Source organism: Lissotriton helveticus, chromosome 12, assembly GCF_964261635.1.
Source record: "Lissotriton helveticus chromosome 12, aLisHel1.1, whole genome shotgun sequence".
Classification (NCBI taxonomy): Eukaryota; Metazoa; Chordata; class Amphibia; order Caudata; family Salamandridae; genus Lissotriton; species Lissotriton helveticus.
In genome coordinates this window covers 15,919,647-15,944,466 of record NC_136073.1, presented here as the reverse complement: position 1 = coordinate 15,944,466, position 24,820 = coordinate 15,919,647, and the positions used below count along the sequence as shown (strand labels likewise).

Below are 24,820 nucleotides of genomic sequence, written 5' to 3'. Positions count from 1 at the left end.
TTTGCACTACCACAGCTACAGTGTCAAGCTAATGATCAAGGTTAAAGGATTGATATGTTTATTATGAAAAATCACGATAAAGACAGAAGGCTCTGCATTTATTGTGAGAAGCATGTTAGTTTGTATTTATTTAATGGTGGGTTATTACTCTATATTAAAGTGTGCAGAGAGGTATGTTGAAACATTAAATCTCCAGATTACCCCAGTAGGCAAGGGTTTTGCTGTTGGTTATCCTCTCTGATCTTTTGATGGAACACATGCACTCTGATAATTCTCCTCAGGCCCTCTTAGGAGAGAGAGTATTTACAGTTGGCAGCTGCAATTTTTTAAAATATATTTATGACTTCACAATTTAATGCCTGAAAGTTGGCTTGGCGGAAAGCGAGCATTTAGTACAGTAGACCGGAGTTGGTGGTGATGAAGAGCCAGTGGTAAAGACTATGAGAATTACTAGTTCATTGGAATAAGTTAGGTTGTATTCCAGTTTTGATTTTTTTTTATTATTATTTATTTGTTACGTTCATTTCGTCATTGCCTCATATAGGAAGACGTGGGGTCTCACTTGATGTCTTTCCCTGAAGATGAAGCGGATCAAAGTGTGCATATGATCACTGCTTTGAAACTGTATGTGCTTACACGCTCCACGTCGGATGCCTTCTTTGGCTTCAGAATCTCTGCAGTTTAGTATCCTTGTTGGCTTGTGACTTTCACCTGCTATTTTTGTGCTGATGCGGACTGTTCATCTCGGTTTTAGTTTTCTTCCTAGAAGACACAGCAGCTCTAGTTTAATAGGGTCACTCCGCCAAAATTGAAAGGCATTAGGTGAAAGAAGGGAAAACACTACGATGTGAAAACATGTCTCAGGCAACTTGAAGTCGACTTACGAAGGAGATTCTGAAACTTATGCAGTGAGTGAGGCAACAATTTGTGTTTTGTAGCGATAACGTAGAAATTATATTGTTTCATTGTGTAGGGGAGAAATTGGTTCCAATAACAGTCCGGGGTTTGCCAAACCCATAATCCCACTTCACTACACCCTCTCCAAATCCCTTAGAATAACTAAAAGATGTTTTTCTTGTGATATTCCAGTAATGCGTCCTGAACTCGTTGGCATACTGTAACAGTACAACAGAAACGTCTATTCCAGTGATCCAGTTGGATGTCTGTTTATAAGTGCAGCTATTCCATCTCGTAGTTCTGCAGCGACTTCTTTTACCACTTACTAGACATTATGCTCTTTGGTTTACGGTCTGGATTATACCTTCTACTAAAATCTCCTTGGGGTTTAGAAAACGTGCGGGGAGAGGTCTTTTTTTCTTCTTCAATGAGTGTTACCAATCGTAGAGGAAGATAGTTTTGTTGTGTAACTACACCATTTTGCGTGCGGTAAACTTTCTACTGTAAATCATTGGTGGTGGTTTATTTTTAGTTCACTTGGGCGCTAGTGACTACACAATCACCTCAACTAATACCCTAACGACTTCATTAGATGACCACATGGGCCCAATTTATAAGACCTTGAGGCGCACCTCCGGGCTTATCCCACCGATCTTGGAATCAAGAGAAGCCTTAAAACAGATTTAGGTCTGGGAATTGGCTTAGTCTGAGAACTTGTCATTACAAAGAAAATATTTGAGAGCTGGTGGATCACGTACAAATGTGTATTTCCTGCTGGATTCTCTCTCCCTGGTTGGCCTTTCTTTTCATAATGTGCTCTTTCCCAATTGAGTGCTCTGCAGTGGTAGTTGACTAAGTATGTTGCACAAAAGAACACATGATTAAAGACACCATCCAAACAAAACAATCTTAACATGTATTTTTAATACATTTGTATGCCCTTTTGTCTGTCTACTGGAAATTTGACGTGTTTTGTTTGAATGTATTACGAAATCGCTGTTTTTGATGTTTTCTAGGGCGTTTTGGCTGAATTAACCACAGTGAACTTGAGGACTACAACAAATTTCATACTATATCTGACAGCATGTTTTTGAACCCTAGCATCCATCTGATGTCTCTAAAGGCTATCAGAACAAAACATTTGCTCTGGGTTCCTACAATTAACGTATCCCTAGTTGTGAGTTGGTTATGTGAAGCTCAAGAACAATCATTTACAAAGACGTGTATGGAATTTTTTTTTTGTTTCAGACACCCTCTTGAAGTCAAAGCTTTCTAGTATCGCTTTTAAGACGAGTCAAAATAAAATGGGGATTAGTCTTCTTTTTTTTGGCTAACGCAATTTTTGGGAGTCTTCACGTATGTCTTTTTGGTTATGAAGCTTTTTATCTGGAATGTTGGTCAGATTCATCTCTTGGCAGATTTTTTTTCCCATTATGTAACAATACAGCAACAACGTACTACTGGAGCAATCTTGCCCGTTTTCCCCAACAATTCTACATTGAGTAATACTGCAGGGACACCTCGTGACTGTGTGGATTTGGGCTAAACAGATAATACTAGAGTTACTTCCTCCCGGTGGGGAGTTGTCCAGCTTGTGGTTTTTTGTGCCTCTCACTGATTGACCATTTACAGAACTCGGCAGTCTGACTTGCTTTTCTTTCACTGCTTCAAGATGTTGCCAGACTTTTTATATTCATCAATGTGAAAGATTAACATTTCTCAGAGCACAGTCTGGTACCTTCAAACTTTATTTGATAACCTGCATGTGCTTTATGTGGGACGTTCTAGAACTCAACGTGGATTGAAATATAGAGCGGTCCCTTTTTTGGATGAGTTTGAGTGTCTCATTCTAGTGCGTTGGCTCCTGGTAAAAACTGAGCTGCCAGTGCTTCATGGTCTGCTAGTTGCTTAGTAGTATGTCATTGAAATTGTTAGTGGGCAAGAACCAGGTAAACTGGCGGTTGTGCTATGGTGTGCTGTTCCTAAAGGAAACTTTAAGCTAAATTGTTCATTTGTTTACGTTGAGTTTAAAAAAAATCATTGCTACTGCTGCTGTTTCATGAAAAAATACGTCTGTTTAAAAGCAAAAAAGAAAAAATATATAATGAGAAACCTAACTGAAGTCTTTAGTAGTTTGCTTTGAAGAAATGTGTATTTTGCTTCTGGTGTCCTTTTGCTCGATTTAGTTAGGATTGTCCTCTTTGTGACGTTGGACACAAGATACAAGAGATTTCACTCGCTCTGATCCGAGTATGCCTTCAGATTGCGCCAATTTACCCTATTGAGATTTTTACATTCACACTGGCAATCTGAGTTAATCGGTAGTTCATATAACCGGTGGGGGTAAAACATTGTAAAGAAAGTCATAATGTTCTGGAAAATCCACTAGGGATATTTCTTAAAGTGTGCTCATATGGTAAGTATGCTTTTTCCTTGATCTTTGGATTACCGTCTAAAACTCTTTTGTTATAAGCATCGACAAGCTCAAATCCATGCTTCTTTCAGTAACATTAAGAAATGTCCTATCATTTTTTGGCTCCCTTACATGTCAATCTTCATGGCCATTGGCCCACAACAGGTTCCCGGACAGAGCTGGAGCAAGATCACCGCCGAGCAGCTCACCGCCTCCCTCAGCCAGAACACACCCACCAACACAACGGACCCAAACGAAGCAGCCAGCAACCTCACCAAGTGGCTGACCGCCTGCGCCGACGACTTCGCACCACTAAAGAACCCTCCCAGCAGACCCGGCAGCAAGAAAACTCCCTGGTTCACCAACGAAATCAAGGAATCCAAGAAGAACTGCCGCACCCTCGAGAAAGCCTGGCGGCTCAACTAGACCACAGACAACAGAACCGCCCTCAAGCACGCCACCCGCAAACACCAACAGCTGATCCGCGCCACCAAGAAGTCAGCATTTAAAGAACGACTGGGCAACAACGCCCACGACAGCAAGGAACTTTTCAGAATCGTCAAAGAGTTCTTCAACCCCAGCGCCGAAAACGACATCACCCCCTCGCAAGACCTCTGCAACTCACTCGCCACGTTCTTTTACCGCAAGATCGCCGACATACACAACAGCTTCGCACAGACCACGCACCCCACCGCCGAACCAACGCCCGCCACCACCACCCTCTGCAACTGGACCCCGACCAACACCGAAGACACCACCCGCACGATGAACTCCATCCACTCCGGATCACCAACCGACCCCTGCCCACACCACGTCTTCAACAAAGCCGACGCCATCATCGCACCCCACCTCCGGGACATCATCAACTCCTCCTTCCACACCGCCACCTTCCCGGAGAGCTGGAAGCACGCCGAGCTTACCGCCCTCCTGAAGAAACCAACGGCGGACCCCACCGACCTCAAGAACTACCGTCCCATCTCGCTCCTTCCCTTTCCGGCCAAAGTCATCGAGAAGAGCGTCAACAGACAGCTTGCCGCCTTCCTCGAGACGAATGGTTCCCTCGACCCCTCGCAGTCCGGGTTTCGGGCCAACCAAAGCACCGAGACCGCCCTAATCGCAGCCACCGATGACATCAGAACCCTGATCCACAACGGGGAAACAGCGGCCCTCATCCTCTTGGACCGCTCTGCGGCGTTCGACACCGTCTGCCACCGCACCCTAGTGAAGCGCCTCAGCAACATCGGAATCTGAGAGAGAGCACTGGAGTGGATCATCTCGTTCCTCGCCGGAAGAACCCAGAGAGTCCGCCTCCCCCCGTTCAGATCCGAGGCCACCGAAGTCATCTGCAGCGTACCACAAGGCTCTTCACTCAGTCCCACCCTCTTCAACGTCTACATGAGCCCCATCGCATGCCAACACGACCTCAACATCATCTCCTACGCCGACGACACCCAGCTGATCCTCTCCCTCACCAACGACCCCACCACCGCCAGAGCCACCCTACACGAAGGGATGAAAGACGTCGCCGACTAGATGAAGAACAGCCGCCTTAAACTGAACTCAGACAAGACGGAAGTCCTCATCCTGGGATCATCACCCTCCGCCTGGAACGACTCCTGGTGGCCCCCGGCACCGCTCCCAAGCCAACGGACCACGCACGCAACCTGGGCTTCATCCTGGACTCCTCCCTGTCGATGACCAGACAAGTCAACGCCGTCTCATCTTCATGCTTCAACACCCTGCGCATGCTCCGCAAGATCTTCAGATGGATCCCCACTGAAACCAGGAAGACCGTCACCCAGGCACTCGTCACCAGCCGACTGGACTACGGGAACACCCTCTACGCCGGAACCACAGCCAAACTTCAAAAAAGACTCCAGCGCATCCAGAACGCCTCCGCACGACTCATCCTGGACAGCCCCCGACACAGCCACATCACCGGACACCTGAGAGACCTGCACTGGCTCCCAGTCAGCAAGAGAATCACGTTCAGACTCCTCACCCACGCACACAAGGCTCTCCACGACGGGGCCCCAAGTACCTCAACGACCGCATGACCTTCTACACGCCCACCCGCCAGCTACGATCGACCAGCCATGCCCTCGCCACCGTACCACGCATCCGCAGAGCCACCGCCGGAGGAAGATCCTTCTCCTACCTGGCAGCCAAGACATGGAACTCCCTCCCCATCCACCTTCGGCTGACCCAGGACCATCTTTCCTTCAGGAAGCAGCTCAAGACCTGGCTGTTCGAGCAGTAACATACCCCCTCCCCCAGCGCCTTGAGACCCTCCCGGGTGAGTAGCGCGCTTTATAAATGCCTTGATTGATTGATTGATTGAAGTCATTACTGTCAGCTTTTAGAATCCCAAGCCCTCCAGAAAAAAACATATTTTAAAAATAAATGCAGACCGAAAAATGGATTTGTCTGTGTTTATCTGTAAAAAATGAGTAAAACCAGGGCTCCTCAAATATAAACCATACATGTTCTTCAGTTTTGTCACAGATTTTTTTTGGGGTGAACGTCTTTAGGAGACCTTTGTCCTCACCCCAAATTTCCGCTGGGAAAAGACTCTTGGTAACGCCTGGCATGTGCTTAGTAGAATGCTTGGTTGTGACCAGCGCCCACTGGACAGGGTTTTTTGTTGTGCCCCTCTGCTGCTGGGTGTGCAGACCAGGTTTTCCTAAGTCAATATCTCCTGTGTGCCACCTAAGACGACAAGCATTTGCAATGCAATAGGTCTCGCACTTATTAGAGTTTGAGCTATTGGCATTGTAAATTGCAAAGCCATTTATTTATGCGTTGACCTAAAAAGGAGAAAAAAAGCCTAAAACGCAGCCAGACACATCACTTTAATGGAGGAAACGGAGCAGACACACAGAGCTGTAAGATAGGGGAATTATAAAGGAGACTAAGCCAAAGCGTGGCATGCCAATATTGCTACAAAAGTATACAAATGGGAAAGAATGGCTGCCCTTCCTTCTTGCATGAAACGTTGTGTTTTCACCCTACGAGTTACAAATGAGAACAAATCTGCATATGCAGACTTGATGCTCATGAGACTGTCCCGTTCAGCAATCAAAGCACAACAAAACCTCGATTTGCAGGCAGCTGAATTTTTGCCTACCCGCCAAGTAGTCCCTTCCAGCAACGCGATTGGAGAATGCGGGACGTGTAGAAGCCATCGCTGAGCCGGTCCGTATCCAAAGAGAACGTGTGCAGACGGCACTTTGGGCCCTAACGTAAGCATGGGAAACAGGTCTCCACCATCTGGTTTAGTAGCACAAAATGGCCATAATGGGGCCCTGACACCCCAAGTCCTGCTGCGCTGAAGCACCATGGATGCCTCGCTGGAGCCGTGCGCTTGGCCTAGCCTGTAAACACAGCGGGGCGAGTCTGGCACAAAACGAGGCAGTGGTATGAGGCCCGGGGCCGAGGGCTCCAGACTTGGCAGCGTGTGGTATTCTGTGCAGGTGGGAGGCAGAGGGGTCCCTTGTGTGCTCGTCTGGGGAGAGTGCCGGGCTTGGGCTGTGAACAAAAGAAGCGCAGATTGTTTAGTGGAAGCGAGAACATCAAAGTGGGAGAGCAGCGAGGAGGGGCTGGGGAGGAGGGAGGGGGAAGGGGCGCCATTTGCAGAGGGTGTGGGGGGTATAGATGTGGGGGCAGGGGGATGCTGGAGACCATACAGTGCCATGCACTATATAAAAGTGCATGGTCAAAAGCTAAAAAGAAACTAGAGTTTGCTTGGACTCTTTGAAACCAAAAAGTTGCTCGCGGTTTTTGCATTGCACTGTCCTTGGTTGTGGCGTGTTGAAATGTGCACTCCAGCAGTATCTGCGTTCACCTGTGCTCTGGGTGTTGAGAATACGCATACTCACAATGTATTCGCCTCGCTTCTATGGTTTGAGAATGAGTCTACCCAAAGGGCCGGTACGCACATTTGTCCTGACAACTGAACAGGAGCATGCCTACAGCGTCTGAATGCACATGGGCACTAGAGTGTGTGACTCGGCACCCCAGGAGCGGCTGGGTGCTTCCTGGTTCTAGGGTGTGGAAATAAGCACACAATGGCACATATGCGCACCTTAGATCTGCGATGTGGAAATGTGTGCACCTCCACTGTCTGTGTACATTGGTTCAGGATTGTTGGAATGTGCTATCTGAACCTGCTCTGGTTCTGGGGTGTGTGAATGTGTACGCCAAAAGTGTGCGTCTTCCTGGGTCATAGACTTCCTATATCGATCAAAGAAGCGGCACTGAAAGCGATCGCTTTCGCGATTGTAGAAAAAAACACGCCATACTTAATCATGGTTTGATCCAGAGGTTGAACAGCCAGCATATACATCGCAACTGCAAATGTGTGAAATGTATGGATCATGTCCCACACCTGCTGGCTAAAAAAAGTCTATACCATCCCCTTTCTGCCAGCTGCACTGCACTTTATATCCTAAAACTAGTAGATTTCAAGATTTTATAAATTTAACATATGATGAATTGCTTATTGGGCATTACTATTGCTCAGAAAATATTGTTTTTACCGGTTTTAAATATGTAAACTTGTGGTCAGCTTCTTCCTCTACTTGACATGCTTTGTAACTGTTTTAGTTAACCATGCAATAAAGAACGCACGTACATTAACGTGGCTCAGATGGTTAAAGCGCCTGCTGCAGAGCCTAGGCAGCGCAAGGCAGAGGGGTGTGCTTTGCTTGGCAGCTGGCGTGCACTGTTTTGGCTTCCGCCGCTCCTCGCCCAGGGCCAGAGGCGTTTGTGTGCAGTGTGCACTATAAGTGTCCTCATTCACTCACTGACTCACAGCTCTTTCTCTTACATGCTATCGCCCGGGAATCTGTGCAACCGGGGAAGGCCGGAGCAGTGACTGGGCCTGTGCTGACGCCTGGCGGGAAGAGCGGCCCCTCCCCGGACAGCCCAGTTCCTTAAATCCGCTGGGCCCTCCTTCTGCGAGCAGAACCAGAGCTTCCTATATTGCTCAAACTTATTAAAAGAAGCAGCACTGAAAGCGATTGCTTTCCCGATCGCTATTGGAAGAAGAATAACCACGCCCGCGAGTGATTTGCGTGCGCGCGCCACAGCGGATATGTGCTTTCAATTATCACCCCCGTGCCTGGGCACGATAATTGAACCCACATGGGCTTTGGTGCACGTAACAGACACCAATAGGCCGTGTGCGGAGCAATGCGCCCGCCTTTGGCCTATTGCGTGCTCTGTTAAAAAATACACGCACTCCAAGCCCAATCACAGAAGAGCAGACAAAAAACACACGCACAAGTGTGTACATTTCCAGGGTCCATTTCAGAACCCCGGACAAAAGGACTCTCGCTGCGCAAGCACTGCTGCGCAGTGCATCACTAGGCGCGAGACCTAAAAAATTAGCTTGAAGATTTCTTATACACCACTCGGTTATGGAACCTTCATCAACACCCTTTAGGTATAATTAGTGCAAGACTTGCAGGTTTCAAATTAATGTGAATTACTTTTTTTCCACCTCCTTTTTAAGCTTAATATTGAGTTGAGGTGCATTAAGTAAAACAAAAACTTTCACTGTTGGTCGACTGGTGTAGGCATTGCTACATTTCACAGGCATGCAGTACCACTCTCTTTAATGCATTTTTTTTTATATTTGAGGGAATTCTCTGAAAAGTAGTTATCAGTAATTTAGTAAATGAAATGTATCTACATCTAGGTGTGGCTGGGGAAAGATTCAGGCGTTGGCAGAACTTGATGTTCTGCCTCTGGTAGTTTTGAATTGTAATGTTGTCATTGTCACCCACATATTTAAGCCATATTGAAGTTTGGAAACTGCTGCAAATAAACCTGAAAATGTACCCGTCCAGTGAATGCAAATCTGCTCTACTCCAGAACTGTCCGTTCCGTAGTCAAGTAAAGCTTTGGAACTCTTCACACTGAGTGCCCTCATTTTCCTGAAAAGAACCTTCTTTGCGAGCTATGAACTTCTGTTTTCCGTTTCAATTCTGACATAGTCTTGGGTTGGCTGAGATTTACAGAAAATAAACTTCAAATTGTACAGTATTTCTGTGCTTGTAGTGGCACTCACTGATGCAGCATTTGATGCAACTTTACGTACACGTTAAAAAAAAAATGACTGGTTACAGAACCCACCAGAGGCGTAACATATGGTCTTGAATAGAAAGCAGCAAAAGTTTGAAGTGCACTAGGGTAGAGTCAAGTAAGCTTAACTGGTGAATATCAGAGGTTGTCATAATTATATGTAGTCCTGACAATATTCAGCCTAAGTTTAACGTTAATACATACATTGAAAGTGCCAGTCCATGACATGTGAAATACCGATTTAAACAGAAAATATTCAAGGCTTGCTGGTTTGTTTATACCTGCAGCAGCGTGTGAGCCATGAAAGTTGTGTATCAGATGTTAAATGGTAGCTGCAAAATACTGGCACAGGTGCCCCGAAATTTCCATAGTAGGTGGAAAGGTCATGTGTATAGAATATTTGTAGGACCACATTACAAGTCCCCTTTAATTAGGATGGGGTTGGTAATAGCTGTTACCAACCCTCTTGGAATTGTACTTTTCCCACTTTCAAACTGAGATTTTGGCTGGTGAAAACAGCTATAATAGCTGTGTTGGTCTGCAGAAAAATGGGACATATGTCTGGGAATTGTTCTGTTTAGTTCCTCATTGTGTTGTGGACCCTAAGGGTCCACCTTATAATGTGCCGTATTTTCCCCATCTTTGGAGTTACTGGTGCTCCCGATCCGGTATCATTAACTTCAAGGGTTCTAAGATTACATCCCATTTTCCAGGTCACTCATAATGAGAGCCTTAATGGAGGCTTTACTTTCCTGCTGGCCAGAAAGAAGTCTGCAGTCTTAAGACTGAATCCTTTGGGTCTTGCATATTAGTTTCTCTCCCTACCCTACTGGATTTGGGGATTTTTACTACAGTAAAACTCAACATTGAAGTTCACTTTTTAGGTCTCGCCTCTCAATGCGCATTGAGTGGAGCGAGACTATAGGGGCTTAAAAAGACCTTACCTAGACTGGCGATTTGATGCTGTGCCCGTGCGCTTTTAGGTCAAAAATGCGCGTACACAGCATCAAATCGCCAGCCATCTGTTGCCCAGCTTGGTGCCTCTCCACCCCCTGCCTGATCAAAAGCTTTCACGGCCGGCCGTGCTTTGAGTTTCACACCATTTAACTTGTTTAACTTGTTAATCCGTCGCCGCTCCCCTGCTCCTCTTCCTCCCCCCCCACCCACCCCCCCACACTCACGAGCGCTTGCTTTTAATTATATCATTTCGGCAATGCTTGGTTTTATCCCAAGTATGGAGTTTGCCAATCTGTCTTGCCAGAACGCATGCCTTCATTTCAACCACCACCTCGCGCCCGTCGCTCTGATATTCATATGTTCACACTGATTTACGATTTTTTAAAAATTTACTTGAAGTGTTTTGTTTTTGGCGCTCGTGTTTTCAGTAGCTAATAAAGTTGCTCACATTTCTTCTTTCATCTCCAACCTACCACTTCTCCGTGTTGCTGCCTTTCGTCGCCTCCCTGTTGCTCACAAACTCGAATTCGAACTGTTCTGAACTAGTCTCCTAATTTTCACAATTTTGCAGTAAAACGATCAAAGAGGTACTAACTTAATTTCGACATCATTATTGAAGTGCAGTTTATCTTGTCTTCCTCAGTACTTTGTACATCTCTCTAGAGATGTGGCCTAATGACCAGAGCTGCCATCTAAGTCACCTATATACAAAACATGTTGCATTACAAATGCTATAGGTGTCACATTCGCGAAAGTTATAACTATTGGCACTGTAAATGACAAAGCTATCAATTTAGCTATTTTAAAAACCAACACATAAATAAAATATTTGTCATTTACAAGACCATTAGCTCCAACTTTTCTAATGCAAGACCTATTGCATTTCCAATGCTTGTTTTGGTACTGGTATTGAAATCCCCCAGATAAGAATGTAGGAAGACGTGGAAATCCTCTCTGGGTGCGGACGTTATAGTCTGAGTCCTGAAGCTACAGCCTCCATAGCTGCCCCTATGCGTGCTTCACACAAGCATCTAGCACCATGCCCCAGCAGCTTCATTTAGCCTCTTAATGAAAAGTTTAGTTGAATGCAGTGTTATTCACTTACATGTAATTGATTATACCTGTACCCAAGGTGAGGAGGTACCATTCACTTTAGAGCCTTTTTGAGTATCCTAGAATCATTTTATGAGGAATCAACCCCTTTCACTTTTACTGCAGCATGAATCTTGCCCTTGCACGTTTGAAGAGAATCTCTAAAGTGAAACCATGCCTGGTAAAGTAAAGTCCACATTTGTAAAGCGCACAATCACCCGTAAGGGTCTCTAGGCGCTGGGGGGCCGTCGGGAAGATTAAGCGAGCTATTGCCCAGAGTCACATGGTGCTGGGCTAACCTGCCGCCGGAGCTGGGGATCGAACCGTGGTCCCCAGATTCCAGCGTCAGTCGCCCTGGCCGCGGCGCCACACCTCTCCCACTGGTACAGTGGTACAGTCTTACAAATTGCAAAAGTTTACTTGAAATGGTTTCTGGAACTGGATAAGGCCAGCTTCTCAGTGATCCAGCAAGCAGTATCAGGATATGGTCAAATATTTCTGCCCCCTTAAATTTCCTTGGGCTAATCCAGAGAGTGTCTTTCTGGGCACTGGAAATGTTTGAGGTGGTCAATGTTTCTAGCTGTTGAGCCGATTTACGTATCGTACAGTATAAGGGTTTAGCGGAACCTCGGAGCACTTGTTTCTGTTCTGTTTGTATAGGCTGCCGCCTCTCTTGTACTTCTTGTCCTCCTTGCCTTTTAATATAGCGCAATCTGAACCTTGGAGTAGAAATTCTTTTTTTTGGTGAAAACTTTTTATTGATTTTAAAAACAAGAAAACAAAAGAACAATACAAAACAAGGCAGTACATTAAAACGTGTCATCACGTGGTCCGTGGGGGGGTACATAGAGGGATCAAGCAGTAACGCAATCAATAATTGGGGGGGGGGAGGGGGGGGGAGGAGACCAAAATACATACAAAACAACTATGTTCCTGCGGAGGAAACGTCAGGTTGGGAGGAAGACAAATCAGCATCAAATTCCGACATTGGGGGAGTACATATATCTCCACGGTATGCGTTCCATTGGGTCCACACTTTCCCCCACTTGCCTGGTTTGCCACGGGAAACATACACAGTTTTTTCTCGAAACATGCACTAATCCATGTTTTGTGTCCATCCCAGAAGTGTCGGAGGCTTCTGAGCGCCCCACAATTGAGCAATATCACGCTTGGCTACCATGTTTCCCAAGGTCGCCCAGCGGAGCTGCGCTCGATTGTAGTCATTCGGCTCCCAGACATTCAACAAGCATCTTCACGCTTCAGGCATCAATCGCACTCCCGTCACCTCACTCATTACTTCATGCACGCGGTTCCAATAACGTATCACAGCAGGGCATTCCCAGATAATATGAAGGAACGTAGCCACCATACCGCAGCCACGCCTGCACAATCCATCCATCGAAAATCCCATACGAACCAGACGTGGGCCAGTCACATACACCCTATGCAGAATTTTCAGTTGGACGAACCGAAGACGTGCCGGGATAGCTACTTCCTTCGGGGAAGAAATAGCGGACTGCCAGTCCTCATCATCGAGTTCCAGACCATCTCCAGTCCACAACCCTCGAAGACTATCTAGTAGATCAGTCCTGGTATTGATCAACTTTTTATAAATTAGCGAGATCGTGCTATCAGGAACGTGACCATCCAGAATCCGATCCTGGAGCGGGGATGCCTCCGGCACGTCCGAGCCTAGTGGAAAAACAGACAAGACCGCATGCCGGACTTGCGCATATCTGAAGAATTCCTTATCATTCAGCCCATACTCAACTTTCAATTCCTCAAACGTCTTGACCCTGCCCTTGATCCATACGTCATCCACCCTACTGATCCCGATCATGTCCCACCGATAAACTCCCTTCGATTGCCAAAGGGAGCCCAGTTTATCCGAAGCATATAGTGGGGTAGCCCGGGTCGGCCTATCGGCCCATCCCGTGGCCGCCGTAGCTCTACGCCACACCTGCACTGCTGTTTTGGTGGGGCCCGTAAGAGTGTCACCAGCTGATTTCGCATATAGAGCCCTATTGTAGTCCCCACCGGGTAGCAACCATCTGTCCATCGCAAAAGCCGGGTTTAGTGGGGGAGTGTAGGTGCCATGGTTGATGGCCCCCAATTGAGAGGCCCAGTAATAGCGACGAATGTCCGGGAGAGCGATGCCGCCATCGTACCAAGGGAGTGTAAGCTTCGAGAGGGCGATGCGAGGACGGCCCCCCCATAACAATTGCCGCTGTAGACTCTCAATCTCACGAAAATATTCCGCTGGCACTACATCAAGCGTGTTTTGAAGCGCATAAAGGAACCGGGGGAGCGACATCATCTTAAACAACGCAGCTCGTCCCTAGGGAGAAAGGGGGAGCTTGCTCCAAGTCCCGACAGCCGCTCGAAGGCGTCTGAGAGGGGGCAGCAGATTGCGCTCATACCGAAGTGTGGGGTCCAAGGTGACAAAGATTCCCAGATATTTGAAACCATCTAGTACCACCGGAATAGGACAATCACGGGGCAGGAGGGGAGTATCACCGGAGAGAACATAAACGCAAGATTTAGACCAATTTATAACTAAGCCGGAATTTTTACGGAAAGAAGTCAAAACGTCAAAAAGGACGATTAACGACTGTCGGGGCGATGTGAGGTACAAAAGGATGTCATCTGCATACAGAGATACACGGTCTTCAAAGTCCGGAGACCATCGAATACCCTTCATGGATGGTTCCCATCGCAGCCAAGCCGCCAGTGGCTCTAAAGCAAGGGCAAACACGAGTGGGGACAGAGGACAGCCCTGGCGCGTACCTCTACCGAGAACAAAGGAGGCCGAGACACGTCCATTCACCACTACCTGGGCTAAGGGATCAGCATAAAGCAATCGAACCCAACGGATAAAGGTGGGCCCAAACCCGAATTTGGAGAGGACCGCCCAAAGATGGGGCCATTCAATCGTGTCAAACGCCATGGTGGCGTCCAAAGACGCCAAGATGGCCGACTCGCTCAATGTCCCCGCTCGCGCGAGGACTCCATGCAAGCGCCGCAGATTAAGTGCCGTATTGCGATGTGGTATAAATCCGGACTGGTCCGGATGAACCAGATCGCCTATAACAGCCACCAGACGATTAGCAAGAACTTTGGCCAGGATCTTGGGTTCAGCATTTATTAGGGAAATAGGCCTGTACGATTCGCAGCGGTCACGTGGCTTACCCTCTTTATGTATAACCACTATGGAAGCCAATCTCTGGTCAGGAGGAAGAAACCCTTCCGCCAGTGATTCCAGAAACATAGATCGCATCTACGGTGCCAGTACATCTGGACAAAGCTTGTAGAATTCTATAGGGAGTCCATTAGGGCCGAGGCCTTCCCGGAGCGAATCGAACGGATAGCGGTCGCAACTTCATCCGCCGTAGGCGGAGCCTCCAGCAGGTCCCGCTCAGATTCAGACAAACATGGTAGCGAGATATCGCGTAAAAGCATGTGGGAGTCCTGCTCCGGTCTATTGGACACAGGGGAGTACACTACCCGAAAATAATCGGCGAACCTCTCAACAATCCCAGCAGGGTCCGTGATACTTTCACCATTCGCGTCAACTATAACAGGAACCACTCGACTCGCGCATTCTCTCCTATCCAACCAAGCAAGCAACTTCCCAGCCTTATCTCCCACATCATACAGACGTCCCTGATGTTCACGACTCATCTCCTTCGCTGCATCAGTCACCAGAGCTTTGTACTCATGTTGTTTTAGGTCCAACAGATGAAGCCTCTCAGGGGAGACTCCAGCATCAAACTCTCCCTCAAGAACGGTAATTTCAGTCTCAAGACGAACAACCTCCTCTCGTCTACATCTCTTAACATTGCCAATCGACGAGAGGGCCTGCCCCCGAATTACAGTTTTGTACGCCTCCCACAAGGAGACAGAAGAGGATACTGACCCCACATTTTCGGCAAAGTAGTGATCAATTGTCTTAAGTAGTTCCGCTCTAATCTTAGGATCACGGAGGTACCATGGGTTGATCGGGGCCACTCGACCCTCCGAACCCCCATGTGCGCTCACAACCAACCACAGTGGGGAATGATCCGAAATACCCCTGGCAAGATGTTTCACCTCCCCTATACGGGAAGTCTGGGAGGAGGGCATCAAAACATAATCCAATCTCGAAAGGCTGCCGTGGGCCCCAGAGTGGAAGGTATACTGTTGTTGCCCAGGATGATGTAATCGCCAACAATCGGTCAGCCCCAGCGCCTCCATGAAGTCCCCAAGCCAGGATTGGAACTTAGCGAGAACTCGGGGAGGGTAACGATTACACATCCCAGATACTACTGAATTAAAGTCTCCCCCGACCACAAGCAAACCCTCGGGGACTCCCAGAATCACTCTTTCCAAATCCGCATAGGTCGTAGTTTGAAGACCTGGGGGTATGTAAACAGAAAATAGTGTAACCACCCTACCCTCCCAACGCCCCACAATGGCGGCGTACCGCCCTCTATCATCAAGTATAATGTCGTCAACAGCGAGGGGGAGGGAGGTCCGGATTAGAATGCCCACCCCTCTGGAGCCAGAAGTGAAACCTGAGTGTGCAATGAGACGATAGCCACGCCTATTCATGGCGTGGCACGTATTACCCAGCAAGTGCGTCTCCTGAAGCAAAACCACATCAGGGGACAAGCGTCTCAGTAACTGCAAGACCACTCCCCGTTTAATTCTGTCTCCCAGACCATTGACGTTCCAACACAGTATCCGTAGTCCCCTACCCCCATCCCAGAGTCCACCCCAAGTCTCCCCCCACGCCAGCCGCGACACCACAACACAGAAGATCATCAGCATTATGCCTTGAAAAAAACAAAGAAACACATCCCTGAACTTCCCAACCCCCCAAAACATCATACCCCCCACCCCGCACCCCTGCGTTAGACTCAAAAGCCACCCCAACTCGCAGCGTGCCTGTCGCCCTAACATACAACTAATCTACGAAAAGAACCCCAGAGGAGGAAGTCTCACCCGCACCCTCACCCACACCCCAGTAAGACAATGGAGTAGCAATCATTAGCAGTATAGCATCGAACCATTGCCGAAAGTCAAAACGTTGGTCCGGGAGCCGATGTCGCTCCCTATTCCTGCTCCGTCGGGCCGCCCTCCGCTCCACCGGAAGGTTCCGATTGTTCAAACCGCCCTCGTCCCGTAGGCAGCGAGTCCAACCAGTCATTAGCCGCTTCAGGATGGTCAAAGAAAAATGTTCTATCATTGTGGACGATACGCAATCGAGCCGGGAAAAGAATGGCATATTTCATGTCCCTGTCTCTCAGTCTCTTCTTCACTCCTTGAAATCCTAGCCGCTGCTTCTGGACCTGTTGGGTGAAGTCCGGATAAAAGCTGACCGCAGCGTTCTCATATTCCGTGGGGCCTGATGTGCGGGAAGCCTGCAGTATCACATCCCTGTCGCGAAAGTTGAAAATCCGCGCAATGATGGGGCGCGGAGAGGCACCCAGCTTGGGCGGGCCACCCGGGACACGGTGGGCCTGTTCTACTGCAAAGAACTTGCTCAGGCCCTTGGGCGCTAAATGATTTAGGACAAGGTCCTCCACCAATAGGTCCACAGCTGACGATTCCGTCTTCTCCGGGACACCGACCAGTCGGACGTTGTTCCGTCGTGCTCGGCCCTCAAAATCGTCCAAGCGACGGGAGAGATAGTCACGGGCGGATCTCAGATTACCGACCTCCGTCTGTAGGTCAGAGACGTCGGCGATGAGACTAGTAGTCTTCAGGTCGAGAGACTTGACCTTTTCGTTGGTTTTTGCAAGATCCGCCCTGATTAAATTGACATCTATGGCAACAGTGTCCAGCTTGTGGGTTAGGGCCTCATACTGTTGTCCCATCGCGGCCTTCATCCCAGCAATGGCGCACATGACGTCTTTCAACGACGGGTCATCACCCAGCAGGGATTCGTCCTCAATGCCGGCCGGGGGTTTAGCCATTCCGCTTGGAGAGCTCTTAGTGAGGGTATATCGGTCCATGACGTTGGATTGGACAGAACCTCCTCGAGCTGCCGGTCTGGTCTTGCGCCTCTCCGCTTCAGGCTTGGTGGCCATCTTAGGTCGTGTGCCCCGGAGGGTAGTCTGAGACCTAGTGAAAATGGCTACACTCGATGTGCCCGCAGAAGCTCAAGGAATAAAGTGAGGACCAGTCACTAGGCAAAGAGCAAGAAAGTCCGGATCTCCAAGCGATGTTGCGAATAAACGAGTGAAGCAAGCAACCAGGGCGACCAAGGCAAGGTCAATGACGTAGGATCATCAAAATCGAAACCGAAAGTAGAAGACCGGGCAAGGGAGGTTAAAGCAGGCCGTTGTTATTCAATTACTACCCAGCTGTCAGAGTAGGCAAGCCCGGGGCAGTGCCAAGGAGCAGGCCGCAAATATTCAAAAAGCCATATCTTAGGTTCCCGGAGACCAAAGCGAAATCCGCCAACGGATAAGTGATCAGCAGGTTCACGACCACAGAAGCCCGTCGTCCAAATCAGGATTAGATGCAGGATAGTCGATGGAGGTGGCGAAGGTCCGGGAGCTCTGAGCTCACGCGACCATCTTGGGTGCGCGCTAAGCTCCTCCTCGGAGTAGAAATTCTTATGCTAAAGCTGTCCAATATCCTAGCAGATTTGAGACTGAGTGTTCCCGCATAGTTAGACTCTCAAGCTTGCCATTTAACTTAGGCCAATTTCTTGGCTGACTCAACATTTTCATCCCAAGGTGTGGCCTCCAGAGCTTGTCCATGGAACGAGACCGTGGCCACTTTAGAAGTACAGTATTCCCTTAATCTCATCCTGACATCTTGCATGCTCCATTACAACTGGCATTTTACCACGCGTATGTGTTTTACCAACAAAGTACATGGGGCCTGATCCCAAGTTTGGTGGTGCAGGAACAGGGCCCCTCTCCTGCACTGCCAAACGCAACAACCGGCTGGCGGTCGGTCCTTTGACGTTCCCACAGCGGTGCCTTTCTAAAAGGTTCCGCAATGGGAACGTCAAAGCTTGTTCCTGCGCAACTTGGACTCTGAAGTCCATGACATGCAGGAAAGGGGTGCATGTGCACACTGGGGCACACCATGTGCAATCTGCATGAATCTCGTGGGCCATGACGGGGTGTTCGTTTTCTCACTGCCACCCTTATAAATGCTGTCTCGCCACCGTGGTTAGGGTTGTAGTGAGGAAATGTGCAATATGCTTGGCGGTGCCGCAGTGCACCACCAATCGCATTACAGCCTCAAGACTGCTCCTTCAGTGCCAGGGATTGTGGATCCTTGGCGTCTGCGATGGTCCGCTCACGATCCAACCGCTGTACTCTAAGTACGGTGGAAGAAACCAAACACGTAATCATTTGGTGTGAAAACATGCAAAAATAAGTTTTCGGTCTGTGCTGGTAATGTCAATCCATGATGAACTTGGACTTTTTAACAAAGCACATACTAGCTGGATTGCCTTTTGATTCTAATTACCGGTGTTGAGTTTATCATCAAAGTTTAAACACAACCTTTTTGCTCACAATTGCAATGCTTGCATGTATAATGCCTTCCCAAATATCGTGTTCTTCATAGAATTTGCCCACAAAGTAAAATTGTTGCATTGAAATGAGGAAAGACGTTGTCCCTTTTTAATCCGTTGTCCATTTGAGAGTGACCTGCCATCCCAGATTCATGGTTCACATTGCCTACTTACATTTTAATTACTTGAATGCTAATACTTAAAATCTCAATTGGTTTGTCAGACGTTTCACTGCACTGGAACTTAGTCCTCCATATTCATGGATCATGGTTTGGCTCTGCCATGTGTATTTGTATTTCCTGTGTCGTCCAGGCACCAGCCCTGCCGCCTAGTGTTTAATATACTTTTTTCTTTCAGTTTAATATTTTATTTAAACATTGCATTTCCATTATATCAGCTACAATTTCACAAAGTCCGTTTTGGTTTCGACGTGGCATTCCCACCTTCATATTAGTTTCTGTGCGAGCCTGCTTCCATTACCCTTCTCCTGCATGTGCAGATTCGATCACTGCTGCTGTTCAGGGATGATTCCGTTGTTGGTTTGTGTTTGGAGAACCTTAGTAACAATTCCATGTTTAGTAGGGAGGAGCTGCTACATGGCTTCCTTGAAAGGGGGATAGCAAAAGGACCAGAACTGACTGACCACATTTTTCTCTCCACCCAGAAAGATCATGACAGCCCAATATCTAATCATTTGCTTATCTCTGTAGCTGCTGTAGCTTTCTTGATAGGAGCTGGTGGTTTATCTCCAACTACCTTGCTTTCTTTTAATATTATCATTTTTGCATGAGCCCTTTCTTCTGAATTTTCAGTGTCTGATACTAGCGGAAGCTGAGAGTCTTCGACGTAGCTCCTTGTATCGCTGTGATCAGATGTAGCTCAACTGAAGGCTTTCTCAGCTGTTGGGCTATTGCCTTGATGTCCTAGAACATTCAGAGTGACACAGACTTACTGGATCCAAATCTGGTTATAATTATCCTGCCTCACTACTGAATCATTAACCTGCAGCAACGCTATTATTGGCAGAACCTACAGACTTAAACTGCTCTGGAAAACCCTCCTTTGAACTGCAGTGGGATGGCATGCTGTCTTGTCATTAGCTTCCAAAATTCTCTGCATCTGTTTTTTGTGCGCTTTTGAGGCGCAGGCATGTTCTGTAAAACACCAGACATCCTTTTTTAGGTCTCGTGGCGTTTACAGCGCGAAGCGCTCTTTTGCCAGAGACCTAATGTCAGCGAGTCAGCTTTCCAGGAGACAAGAGCTGGCCACGCACATCCAAAAATCGGATCGGATCGGATCGGAGCGGGCCGGGCGCGCGAACGCTGTGGCCATCTCCTGTCTCCTGGGAAGCTCCAACACACACACACACAGCCACACCTCCCCCTGCACGCATGCACGCACACAGACACACACACGAGCGCACATACATGCACGCACACATACAGAGACACTCCTGCGCGCGCACACACACACACACACACACCCACACACAGACACAGACACAGACACAGACACAGACACAAGCGCACCAAGCCCCCGCCACCCCTACAACTAAGGCCCACTTACCGCCACTCCGGACATCTGCAGCCTCCGCGGAGCTCTGCCTCGGGCATGGGAGCCCCGCGTCACCGCTGCTCCTCTGGCCAGGCACTCCGTGGGCGCTGGCTTCACAAGACGGAAGTCCCGCCCCACGATAGGTTTCGTTTTTGTCAGTGCGCACGTACGTCTTGTGCTTTCAGCGCTCAGCCTTCAGCTTCACTTGTGTCTTCTAGCTGTTTATTACCAAAGTTGCAGACCTCGCTGATCGCTGTAATTCTAAACTGGAAGGAAGCTGTGCAGTCGGTGCGAGTGCATGGTGTTTCTTTAATGCTTTCCTTTTGGCTTTTAATTAAATGGCGCCTCTGATCTAACGCTATAGTTCATGTTGTGCGCTTTTGTCGCTAGTGCATTGAGCGCACTGTTAAGTAACCTGTGGGGCTGGCACTGGGGGACTGCCTCACTGGATTCGCAGACAATCCAGCTGCCCTGACTCGGTCGGTGTTCGGGACCTGGTGAAACTGCCTGATCCTCGGGAGGGGGGGGGGGTGCTGCCTCTGCCGTGCCCGCAGGCAACGCGCTACCCTCCTAAATGCTCATCGCGCTCAGTCAACCGAAAATTAAATCATCACCACAAATTAAAGGCAACAGACTCCACGTTATCTTTTCTGTGAATATGTGTATTTAATTCTGAGGCAACTGAGCAGCACAGCTCCCAGAATTGATCTTGAACCACAAGACACCGAAAAGCAAAGTGTGTTCTTTTAATAATTTATTTCACAGACATTATCCCCCTTGATAGGAAAAAATGGGAGCGCTTCGTGGGGGAGGGGGTGCTCTTCTGTGGGGGCATCATTTATTAGACACTGTGTTTGGGGTGTCGGGTAACGCTGCCGGGCCTCGCTCCAGTTTTAGAGACATGCTGTGTGTGCATCAGTCGAAGAGGTCTCTGCTGTGTGTGAGACCCCTACTCCGCAGTAACCACATACACACCACCACACACACACCACCACACACACACCACCACACACACACCACCACACACACACCACCACACACACACCACCACACACACACCACCACACACACACCACCACACACACACCACCACACACACACCACCACACACACACCACCACACGCACGCCACCACACGCACGCCACCACACGCACGCCACCACACGCACGCCACCACACGCACGCCACCACACGCACGCAACCACACACACAACCACACACACAACCACACACACACACAACCACACACACAACCACACACACACACAACCACACACAACCACACACAACCACACACACACACAACCACACACAACCACACACACACACACAACCACACACACACAACCACACACACACAACCACACAACCACACACACACACAACCACACACACACACAACCACACACACACAACCACACACACACACAACCACACACACACACAACCACACACACACACAACCACACACACACACAACCACACACACACACAACCACACACACAAACCACCACACACACAACCACACCATCAGTGCACACTTTTACCAGGCACAGACACCATCAGTCGTCAGTGCACGCTTTCACCGGGCACAAACACCACCACTGTCAGTGCACGCTTTCACTGGGCACAAACACCACCAGCCGTCAGTGCACGCTTCCACCAGGCACACACCACCAGACGTCAGTGCACACTTTCACTGGGCACAAACACCACCAGCCGTCAGTGCACGCTTCCACCAGGCACACACCACCAGACGTCAGTGCACACTTTCACCAGGCACACACACCATCAGCCGTCAGAGCACGCTTCCACCAGGCACACACACCACCAGCCGTGCACACTTCCACCAGGCACACACACCACCAGCCATCAGTGCACACATCAATTGTTAACGCACCCACAATGAACTAATGTAACAATCGCAGTATGGCGCACTTTACTTTTAAACCTATTCATCTAAAGCGCAGCATGCCACCATTGCTACAAAAAAATACACTTTATTTGTTCTACAATTTATAGACTTTTGTTGCAATTGGTGTTGCAATATTTAGCAATGTCAATAGCTCAAACGTAATTAATGCGAGACCTATTGCATTGCAAATGCTTGTTCTAACAAGGTTTTTCAGGCTTGCTTCGGTGTGGACCAGCTTGATTTGGATCGTCTTGCTACAGTGTGAGAACGTGCCTCTATTAGTGCTAGTCGTGCCGTCCTCTAGCCTTTGGTATTGGTTACCAAACATTCCCTAGTCGGGGCTTGTAGAAGCCGAGATACAAATGGGTGGATGTGATTTCTGAAGACCTTGGTGAAGGAAAATGTGGTGGAAAAGCTCTGGTTAGAGAATGCCGGTTATTTATTTGCCGGTATGGGAGAGCTTTTCAGGTAAACACTGAATTACCTTTTACTGATAAATTATCCCTTCTATAAATGGTATTAAATGCAGCTCATGGATATCTTTAAAATGAGCATGTCTACAACATTCCTGCACCTATGCTGTGCATCCCATATCTAGTCTGCTCATACCGGCTCATTATATAGCTTCCTAATAGCTTGCTGTTCACTCCTTTGTGTTCCTGATTTGGCAAGGATATTATTATGAAGTTTGTACTGTTTCTACTACACCACCTATCTCCTTGATTTCATGCAAGTTTGATGAACTCTGATCTGTACGCTGCATGCCGGAGGTAAAACATTTTCACTTGAAGTTAAACTGGTCATAACCCATTTGATGAAAATATCACTTTAGCATGCCCACTTCTGTGACCATTTTACGGTCCGGAGTGCACGCAGCATGGATAGGTTGACTTATATGCTGAGTTTCGAGCCAGTCTTCTGCCCTAGTAACATTTTTCTTTTTCTTTCTGCTCTTAGGCACAGGCGAGAGTGGGAAGAGCACATTCATCAAACAGATGCGAATAATTCATGGCTCCGGATATTCAGAGGAGGACAAGAGGGGCTTCACGAAACTGGTGTACCAGAACATCTTCACTGCCATGCAGTCCATGATCCGTGCCATGGAGACGCTGAAGATCCCGTACAAGTACGAACAGAACAAGGTTGGGCCTTTCTAAAACCGTTGCCAAACCCTCATTTATTTCTGGAACATTAGCCCAGACTTACAAAGATTACATTCACAAAAAGTTGTGGCACATTGCACACCATTTTTTTCGAATTTGAGTCTGCTTTTGAGAACTGACGTGTACTTTTAGGTTGGTTTGCCAAATCACCATTTGCAGGGTCACAAAGACCTCTGCCTAATATTGATTAGGCAGGTCGTAATTTGCAGCAGCATGTGATAGGTTGTCATCATCAGATAGTGGCCTGCAAGACCACTATCCCTGGTAGATTTCACAACAGAATATATATATATATATATATATTAAAGCAGTCCATGTTCCTTGAGGAAACTGGTTCTGCTTTCCTCTTTAGAATACTTCATTTAGGATCAGTCATTGGCCCCCTGGACCACTGAATACTCTCCCTGATGCTTACACCTTGATTACTAAAAGGGAATCAATTACCACCTCCTTGGAAAAAGATAGTAACTTTTCAATGGTTTGGGACCGAATTTGTGATCACAAGCAATTGAAACAGATCATGCCAAACCACAATTTAGAAGTAACATCCCTTTCCATTTGGTACGGGTCCCTAAGCCTATTTTAGGAGGTTTTTGTACATTATAAAAATGGATTTTGCAGTTGAAAACAGTGATTCTGCGATCACAAAATATTTTTGGGCATCAGCAGAAACGCTACACAGTGTAAATTCTAGAAATATTAGGAAACCACATACACCACAGAAGTTTGATTTGAGCATTTGGACATTGTCGATGACTGTTGAAAAATGATCAATTGTCCAGAATCGGCAAGTCAATTTTGGATACCATTTGCCTCTTAACATATTGTTCTTTTCTGATGTCTCAAGATGGTTCTTAAAACTGGTTTTAAATCCATTAATTGTGGGGCACGCTCACATCAGGAGGCTGTAAGAGGACTAGAGTTTAGGAGTGCTAGAGTAAGTGTAATGGGTCAGGGTCTTATCCGTGAGGTGGCATGATCCTCGAAACCATTAATGTAAGAGTACTGTTACCAACGAGGAGGACACTAGCAAGTTTTAGGTTGCCCTAGAAATGATTAAACACATTGCCTATCTCCGGTGGTGGCATTTGGAAAGGAAGTGCCTGACATGCGCAGTATGATGTGAAGGATTTTGTAACGCAGAAGACCATGTGTACCCCCAGTAGATAGGAGGGGTGTGGGCACCATTGACTAAGTCTGAAGATTACGATCAGTTGAAGAT

The 24,820-nt window shown here is 47.8% G+C and overlaps 1 protein-coding gene across 1 annotated transcript in view; it reads left to right on the top strand.

Moving 5' to 3' along the window:
* GNA11 (G protein subunit alpha 11) overlaps nt 1–24,820 on the top strand; it is a 106,316-nt gene that overhangs the window by 14,556 nt on the left and 66,940 nt on the right. Inside the window, exon 2 of the mRNA XM_078670880.1 lies at nt 23,393–23,577. Within this exon, the coding sequence (XP_078527006.1) occupies nt 23,393–23,577 (185 nt within the window). The remainder of the gene's footprint in view (nt 1–23,392; nt 23,578–24,820) is intronic.